Source organism: Pan troglodytes, chromosome 5, assembly GCF_028858775.2.
Source record: "Pan troglodytes isolate AG18354 chromosome 5, NHGRI_mPanTro3-v2.0_pri, whole genome shotgun sequence".
NCBI classification, from domain to species: Eukaryota; Metazoa; Chordata; class Mammalia; order Primates; family Hominidae; genus Pan; species Pan troglodytes.
The window spans coordinates 179,307,193-179,316,901 of record NC_072403.2 but is presented as its reverse complement, the minus strand read 5'-3'; the positions used below and the strand labels follow the sequence as shown (position 1 = coordinate 179,316,901).

Genomic DNA, 9,709 nt, shown 5'->3' with positions numbered 1-9,709 from the left:
TCTGTATCTTTGCTCAGCCTTCTCCTCTGTGTCTCTGTGTCTAGTTCCTCTAAGAAGGGGAACTTCATGCCACTGGTGTCCACAGAAGGACACTAGTCATATTGGATTGACCACATCTGCAACAGCCCCATTTCCAAAGGTCACACTCTGAGGTTCTGGGAAGACATGAATTTTGGGGGACACTGTTGATCCCAGTACAGAAGCCACTAGAAAGCCTTGATCAGAGGAGTGGCATGAAGTGACTTCTTTATAAAAAGATCATTCTGGCTACAAGATGGAGAAGACACCATCAGCCCAGGAGTAAGACAAAAAGGCTAAGTTAAGAAGCTCTCAAATCGCCCCAGCAAGAAACAACAGCAGCTTGTACCAGGGTGGTCATGGTGGCAGGAGAGGTGCTGAGAAGTGGTCAGATTTTGGATGTTCTTTAAAGGTAGAGTCTAGGGAGATGCCAGTGTAGAGAAAGACAGCCATGGAAAGCTCCAGGCCTTTGGCCTAACAAAGACCTGGAAGAATGAAGTGGTCGTTTACTCAGACTGAGGAAGCCTCAGAGAGTAGCAGGTTTGTGGGGTAAAAAAATCAAGGTTTGGTTCTGGGTAAGTTAATTTCTGCATGTGAGCAGACATTCAGGTGTTTTTGTTGAGGGGCAGTTAGATCCATAGGACTGGCATCTACTGGAGATTCCATCTGGAGAGACAGGAAATTGGAAGTCAAGAGACCGGCTGTGTGGAGAGAGGATGGAGGAGAGCAAAGCGTGGTCATCGGAATCCTTGGGCCTTCCCGGCTTTAGAGGTCCAGAAGACGGGGAGGAGCCAGAAACACAACCAGTGAGATAAACGAAGACCCAAGAGTTCGTGCTAGCCCGGGGCCCAGCGAGACGTGATCCCAGAAAGACTGACTTGGTGACAGCATCGGTTGCTGCTGGAATGTCTGCTTAGACACGAACTGAGGGTGAGTCATGGGTCTAGCAGGGATCATGTCACTGGTGTCCACGGCCAGAGCAGCTCAATGGAGTTTTGGGGATGAAGACCTGAATCAAGTGGCCTAAAGAGACCAGATAAAAAGTGTGGCTGGTGAGGGTGCCCAGCCCCTCCTGGAGGGTTTCCCAGAAAGGAAGCAGCAGCTGGAGTGCAATGTGGAGGTCAAGGGTCCTGACCCAGGGAGAGATTTGGGGATTGGGAAGGACTGGGTGTTACAATAACTGTAGTTCAAATTACTCACATGATATTTACGAGGAACACTAGAATAATCATGCAGGTTAGTGGCTTGTTCAAGCCACACAGCTGGCTAGTGGAAGACATAGGACTAGAATCTGCTTTCATAACTGCTGGCCCAGATGCTTTTCTACTAAGACGCTAGTTAACAGTAATAACTCCAAATGCTCTTCTTCACCTGCAATGTGTGCACTTCAGTTTTGAAACTTGTTATTGAATTATAACACAGATACAGAAAATGCACAATTACACCCCCCCTTATCCGTCAGGGACACAGTCCAAGACCCCCAGTAGATGCCTGAAACCACAGAGAGTACCAAGCCCTGTATGCACTATGACATTTCTCAGGCATGGACGCCTATGACAAAGTTTAGTTTAAAAACTAGGCAGGATAGATCTGGCAAGATGGCCAGATAGGAACAGCTCTGGTCTGCAGCTCCCAGTGAGACCAACGCAGAAGGTGGGTGATTCTTGCATTTCCAACTTAGGTACCCTGTTCATCTCATTGGGGCTGGTTAGGCAGTGGGTGTAGCCCACAGAGGGTGAGCAGAAACACGGTGGGGTGTCACCTCACCCAGAAGGTGCAAGGAGTGGGGGGCCTCCCTATCCCAGCCAAGGGAAGCCATGCGGGACTGTGTTACTCGTCCAGATACTACGCTTCTCCCATGGCTTTTGTAATCTGCAGGCCAGGAGACTCCCTCGTGTGTCTACACCACCAGAGCCCTGGGTTCCAAGCACAAAAATGGGCAGCTGTTCAGGCAGACACTGAGCTAGCTTTTGGAGGTTTTTTTTTTTATTCGTTCCCAGTGGCAATTGGAACCTCAGCAAAACAGAACTGTTCACTCCCCTGCAAAGGGGGCTGAAGCCAGGGAGCCAAGTGGTCTCACTCAGTGGGTCCCACTCCCACAGAGCCCAGCAAGCTAAGCACCACTGGCTTCAAATTCTCGCTGGCAGCACAGCAGTCTGAAGTTGACCTAAGACACTGGAGCTTGGTTTGGGGAAGGGCATCTGCCATTACTGAGGCTTCAGGAGGTGGTTTTTCCCCTCACAGTGGTAACGACTGAGTGGAACTCAACATAGTGCAGCAAGGTGGCTGTGGCCAGACTGCCTCTCTAGGTTGCTCTTCACTGGGTAGGGCATCTCTGAGAGAAAGGCAGCAGTCTCAGTCAGGGGTTTATAGATAAAACTCCCATCTCCCTGGGACAGAGCAACTGGAAGAAGGGGTGGCTGTGGGCGTGGCTTCAGCGGACTTAAACGTTCCTGCCTGCTGGCTCTGAAGAAGGCAGCAGATCCTGACAAGGAGGTTCTCCAAGCAAAGTGCTTGAGCTCCACTAAGGGACAGACTGCCTCCTCAAGTGGGTTCCTGACCCTCATGCCTCCTGACTGGGAGAGACCTCCCGACAGTGGTTGACAGACACCTCATACAGGAGAGCTCTGGCTGGCATCAGGCTGGTGCCCCTCTGGGATGAAGCTTCCAGAGGAAGGAGCAGGCAGCAATCTTTGCTGTTCTGCAGCCTCTGCTGGTGATACCTAGGCAAAGAGGGACTGGAGTGGACCTCCAGCAAACTGCAGCAGACCTGCAGAAGAGGAGCCTGACTGTTAGAAGAAAAACTAACAAACAGAAAGCGACAACAACAACATCAACACAAAAACTCCATCCAAAAGTCATCGGCCTTAAAGATCAAAGGTAGACAAATCCACGAAGATGACGAAAAAACAGAACAAAAATGCTGAAAATTCCAAAAACCAGAATGCCTCTCTTCTTCTCCCAATGATCACACTTCCTCTTCAGCAAGGGCACAAAACTGGATGGAGAATGAGTTTGACTAACTGACAGAAGTAGGCTTCAGTAGGTGGATAATAACAAACTCCTCTGAGCTAAAGGTTCATGTTCTATCCCAATGCCAGGAAACTAAGAAACTTCACAAAAGGTTACACGAACTGCTAATTAAAATAACCAGTTTAGAGAGGAACATAAATGACCTGATGGAGCTGAAAAACACAGCATGAGAACTTCATGAAGCATACACAAGTATCAATAGCTGAATTGATCAAGCAGAAGAAAGGATATCAGAGATCGAAGATCAACTTAATAAAATAAGGCCAGAAGACAAGATTAGAGAAAAGAATGAAAAGGAACAAACAAAGCCTCCAAGAAATATGGGACTACGTGAAACAATCAAACCTGCAATTAATTGGGGTCCCTGAAAGTGATGGGGAGAATGGAACCAAGTTGGAAAACACACTTAAAGATATGATCCAGGAGAACTTCCCGAACCTAGCAAGACAGGCAAACATTCATATTCAGAAAATACAAAAAACACCACTAAGATACTCCTCGAGAAGAGCAACAACAAAACACATAATTGTCAGATTCTCCAAATTTGAAACAAAGGAAAAAATGTTAAGGGCAGCCAGAGAGAAAAGTCAGGTTACCTACAAAGGGAAGCCCATCAGACTGGATATCTCTGCAGAAACCATACAAGCCAGAAAAGAGTGGGGGGCCAATATTCAACATTCTTAAAGAAAAGAATTTTCAACCGATAATTTCATATCCAGCCGAACTAAGTTTCATAATGAATAAAATCCTTTACAGACAAGCTAATGCTGAGGGATTTTGTTACCGCCAGGCCTGCCTTACAAGAGCTCCTGAAGGAAGCACCAAATATGGAAGGAAAAAACCATTAGCAGCCACTGCAAAAAACACACCAAAATATAAAGACCAACAACACCATGAACAAATTGCAACAACTAATGTGCAAAATAATCAGCTAGCATCATGATGACAGGATGAAATTCACACATAACAATATTAACCTTAAATGTAAATGGGCTAAATGCTCTAATTAAAAGACACAGACTGGAAAATTGGATAAAGAGTCAAGACCCATCAGTGTGCTGTATTCAGGAGATGCATCTCACATGCAAAGACGTGTGAGATAATAAAGGGATGGAGGAATATTTACCAAGCCAATGGAAAGCAAAAAAAGCAGGGTTGCAATCCTAGTCTCTGATAAAACAGACTTTAAACAAAGATCAAAAAAGACAAAGGAGGGCATTACATAATGGTAAAGGGATCAATGCAACAAGGTAAAGGGATCAATGCAACAAGAAGAGCTAACTATCGTAAATATATATGCACCCAATACAGGGGCACCCAGATTTATAAAGCAAATTCTTAGAGAAATACAAAGAGACATAGACTGCCAAACAAAAATAGTGGGAAATTTCAACACCTCATTGTCAATATCAGGCAGATCAATGAGACAGAAAATTAACAAGGATATTCAGGACTTGAACTCAGCTCTGGATGAAGCAGACTTAATAGACATCTACAGAACTCTGGACCCCAAATCAACAGAATATACATTCCTCTCAGCACCACATAGCATTTATTCTAAAATCGACTACATAATTGGAAGTAAAACACTCTTTAGCAAATGCAAAAGAACTGAAATCATAGCAAACAACCTCTCAAACCACAGTGCAATCAAATTAGAACTCAGGATTAAGAAACTCACTCAAAACCTCACAACTACATGGAAATTGAACAACGTGGTCCTAAATGACTACTGGGTAAATAATGAAATTAAGGCAGAAATAACAAAGTTCTTTGAAACAAATGAGAACAAAGAGAAAATGTACCAGAATATATGGGACACAGCTAAAGCAGTGTTATGAGAAAAATTTATAATACTAAATGCCCACATCAGAAAGCAGGAAGGATCTAAAATTGACACCCTGACATCACAATTAAAAGAACTGGAGAAGCAAGAGCAAAATATTCAAAAGCTAGCAGAAGACAAGAAATCGTTCTTTTGTGAGCCTCCTGTTCTCTGACGTGTGCTGCTCTAACCAAGTTTCCTAAATAGGGGAGAGAATGTCTTTTCCTTTGCAATTTCTAGATGACTTGGGTAGTCCTAAAGTTTTGGTGGCTCTCCAAGATCATTTAGGGCAGCTAATATGTTATTAGTTTTTGTCTGTTTTAGGAAAAATCTGCAATTGGCATTTCCCATGTGATGCTGCGTGTTGAGGGCTCATCTGCTTCTCGTCCAGGACGACATTTCCAGCTTCATCTTTGATCTTAACCCTCCCGGAGGCATACTTGGTTTCCTGACAGCCGCTGCAATACACAGTCTTGACGGTGCCATCCGGGTACTCCCTCCTCTTGAACTGGGCTGTGTGGATTTCTTTCTGCCCTTTGCTGAGCACAGTGGTTTTGTCGCCATTCCTGAGAGGAGAAACACATGGTAAGGCGGCCTGCGCCAGGGCCAATGCCGCCAGGGTGGAGGCCAGTGCGGGGTGGGGGAGCACAGAATAATGCCCCCACCCGGGTCTGGAGCCCTCCTTCCAAATCTCGTTAGATGAGGGTGCAGAAGGCCACGGGCAGGGGCAGGAAAGGTGCACGGGGGGCTCAGGGAATCGGCAGAAACGGTGTGGGTGAGAGAGGGCAGGTGGGGAGGGCCAGGAGGCAGGGCCGGAGGTCAGCCGCATCTGCTCACCTGCAGGCTGAAGCCTGTGCTGACAGCTGGCTCTGGTGGTGAGAGGGACGGCAGGGTTGACACAGGGAGTGACAGAGACACACATTGAATCATTTCAGAAAAGTGGCCCCGGAGGTGACAGGGAAGGTTCTGACAGCTGTGAGGAAGCTGGGGGAGTCTATTGTAATTGCCCAGGGGAGAAATGGTGAGAGCGGGAGACCTCAGATCTCAGAGAAAGGGCGGAGGCGGGGCAGCGAGGAGACACAGCCCACAGCTCTCTGTGTTCACTTTGATATCAGGAAAGACAGGGAAGGTGTAAAACAACTTCCCACACTCTCCCTCGGGCAGCTGAGTGGATCTTTACTTTCTGCACAAACTAGCATTGAAATAGCAGCTCTGACGAGCTCTTCCTTGGTGTGCCTTAAACATTTGCTTGCACATGTTCTGCAATAGACTCGGGCTTCTAGACTACGTGGTCTGAGGTGAGCACTGAAGACTGGAGTGATTTTTACGGTTATAATTCAAACGAAGCTAATGTTGGTGAAGTAAATACCTAAAAGCCCATTTGAAACCCACAGTCTGTAGAAAGGGATTCAAATCAAGGCCATAAGACAAAACTTCTAGAGTCAATGACATTATTTTCTTTTTTTTAAATACAAGCACTTAAATGTTTGCAAAAACTTAAATTAATATAAAGAAATTATTAAATAAACAAAAACTGGGGATGTTTCAAATTCGCATTGTCTGACTTTACTGACCTTTCCACCCTTACGATTGTCCCATCAGGAAATAAGGTCTCTTCCTGTCCATCCTTGAGATGTTTCACTGTCCCATTGGGAAACACGATTTCTTTGGAGCCATTGGGGTAGAATTTTTCTGCAGAATGCAGTTTTTCAGTGTATGTTACATTGAATCTGTTTAGAAACATGTTCTATGCAAATAATCTATAAAATATTCATGAGATTTATAGAGAGTATTTTCTAATCATCTGGCTTTATAACTAGGATTGCCAGGTATAATACAAAATGGCCAGTGAAGTTTGAATTTTAGATAAATGATGAATAATTTATTTATTTATATTATTGTTTGAGACAGAGTCTCACTCTGTTGCCCAGGCTGGAGTGCAGTGGCATGATCTCGGCTCACTGCAACCTCTGCCCCCCAAGTTCAAGCAATTCTCCTGCCTCAGCCTCCTGAGTAGCTGGGATTATAGGCATGCGTCACCAGGCATGGCTAATTTTTGCATTTTTAGTAGAGACAGGGTTTCACCATGTTGGCCAGGCTGCTCTCAAACTCCTGACCTCAGGTGATCCACCTGCCTCAGCCTCCCAGAGGCTGGGATTACAGGCATGAGCCACTGCACCAAGCCAAATGATGAATAATTTTTAACATAAGTATATTTCAAATATTGCATGGAACATACTTTTATACCAAAGATTACTGTTGTTTATCTGATATTTCAAATTCAGTGAGGGACTTGAATCTTTATTTGTTAAATCTGGCAATCCTACTTATAATAAAAGTTTAAGGACTTCAATACTGTATGAAAATACTCAAGAAGAAAAACTGTGTGAACATCTGAGAGCACATTTGCTGTGTTTCACTGTTTCAACCAGGTTGTAAACAACATACACACCTATCATTGCAAATTCAGTAAATTTATATTTCCAAACCAGGACACTTGTGTCACTTAGCTGCTTAAATCTATTTTGTGGTGACTGCTCTACTATGGGCTGAATGCTGTGTCCTCCCCAAATTCCTATGTTGAAACCTAATCCCCAAAGCAATGGTGTTGGGAGATGAGGCCTTTGGGCTGTGATGTGGTCATGAGGGTGGGGCCCCATGAATGGGATTAGCACCCTTACTAAAGGGACCCCAGAGAGCTGTCTCGCCCCTTCCACCATGTGAGGCTGCAATGAGAAGATGCCGTCTGTGAACCAGGCAGCAGCCCTCACCAGACAGTGAAGCTGCCGGCACCTTCGTTATGGACTTCTAGCCCCAACACCGTTGTTGACAAGCCAGCCAGTCTATGGCACTTTGCTATGGCAGCCTGAACAGGATAAGGCACACTCCATAAAGAACTGGTATTCAACATGCATTTTTGTACTTGCTCTTATCATTTTTTTATTTACACTTGAATATCTTGCTCTGGGCAGAATGATCTCGGTCTCATTAAAGCATAAAATTTAGATTCTCCCAACTTTGCTCAAGTGATCTCCCTGGCTGAAAGTTTCCTTTCCTACCCATACGCTGTCTGACTCCCTGAGTCCCTATGCTTGAGGTCAAATCTCCATTATGAACCCCACAGTCGGTGCCCTCTGCTTCTGAATGCTTTTGACTCTTGCTATGGTAAACATTCAACTTGACATTTTCATATTGATTTGCAGTTTTCAGCTGGATAATAAATTGTAGGAAAGAGCCATAATTCACCCTCTATGGTATCCTCCAGGGATGAATAACAGTGATTTTCACCTTGTACTGGAGACAGAACCCTTGGACGCTGAGGAACTCGCTGTGGAGCTGCTGCTGCACTGCTTCTATTTCATTACAGGAACAGGAAGGTGATCACAGTGCCTGCATGTGGGGTGCATTCACAGCTGCTTGATGAGTTTGTGAAAAAAAGAAAAGCTGCCAAATTAAACTTAATTGATGAGTTTCCATTTGTTCTTTTTTTCATTGAGACGGAGTCTCCCTGTGTCACCCAGGCCGGAGTGCAGTGGTGTGATCTCAGCTCACTGCAACCTCCACCTCCCAGTTTCAAGCGATTTTCCTGCCTCAGCTTCCGGATAGCTGGGATTACAGGCACGCAACCACCACACCTGGCTAATTTTTGTATTTTTAGTAGAGACAGGGTTTCACCATGTTGGCCAAGCTGGTCTCGAACTCCTGACCTCAAGTGATTTGCCTGCCTCAGCCTCCCAAAGTGCTGGGATTACAAGCATGAGCCACCACGCACGGCCTCCATTTGTTCTTTTAACATCCATTTGCTTCTGTGTGTGTGTGTGTGTGTGTGTGTGTGTGTGTGTGTGTATTTAGAGACAAGGCCTCACTCTGTCACCCAGGCTGGAGTGCAATGGTGTGATCATGGCTCACTGCAGCCTCAGACTCAGAGCTCAAGTGATTCTCCTGCCTCAGCCTCCCAAGTAGCTAGGACTATAAGAGCATGCCACGATGCCCAGCTAATATTTTATTTTTTTGTAGGAATAGGGTCTTGGTATGTTTCCCAGGTGGTCTCTAACTCCTGGCCTCAAGAGACCCTCCCACTGTGGCCTCCCAAAGCACCAGGATAACTAGTGTGAACACCATGCCCAGCCCACAAACTGTATTTAAGCAAAATGAATACAGTGAAGAATCTGACAACTGAGGAAAAATTCTACCCCTTAAAATAATTTTTAGCACAAAATGGTAAAAGATTGTTTTCTGGTTGTATATTAATGGAACACCCTGCAGAAACTGGGGGCTCTTCTTTGGGTCAACAGCTGAGAGCAACTGAATTCACTCCCTGCCTGGTACATATCAATGCCTGACTCTTGGCTGATTTGTATGAATGTATAAGAACCATGCATGAGACACACAATTGCACCTGTAAAATGGAAGGAGTGGGAAACAATGGGACTTCTGTTTCACTCTGTTCTTGAAATATCAGCCGTAGGCAGAACTGTTGAACGTATGATAAATGTATCCAAGAACAGTAACAGAACTTAGAATTCCTGCTGGAAAATTAACTGATCAGAGACCTTCTACATGGACCAGCTGAGAGTCAAAGTTTTAGGTCTTTTAAACAAAAATAAAATACAGACCTATAAATACTTTTCTTTTTCAGAAGACTGGCGTTAATATTAATTGCTCAGCATGGCCTTTGCAAACTAGCAAGTGTAATTTTTCTTTGTCAAATGTTTGCTGGAGGTCACTCAAGAAAACAAATGCTGTAGTGCCCACTTTGCTGCTATGTGCCCAGTCAGAGCCTAAATGACAGCTTGTGAAGGCAAAAATTCTAACAAGACATACAGCTGCACT

At 44.9% G+C, this 9,709-nt stretch overlaps 1 protein-coding gene across 1 annotated transcript in view; it reads right to left on the bottom strand.

The window, feature by feature from the left end:
- Positions 1-1,387: 1,387 nt before the first annotated feature.
- TCP10L2 (t-complex 10 like 2) overlaps positions 1,388-9,709 on the bottom strand; it is a 29,813-nt gene continuing 21,491 nt past the window's right edge. The window contains exons 8-9 of the mRNA XM_024356987.3: positions 6,451-6,568; positions 1,388-5,442 (exon numbers count right to left, since the gene is read on the bottom strand). Coding sequence (XP_024212755.2) covers positions 5,181-5,442; positions 6,451-6,568 — 380 coding nt within the window. The 3' untranslated portion in view covers positions 1,388-5,180. The remainder of the gene's footprint in view (positions 5,443-6,450; positions 6,569-9,709) is intronic.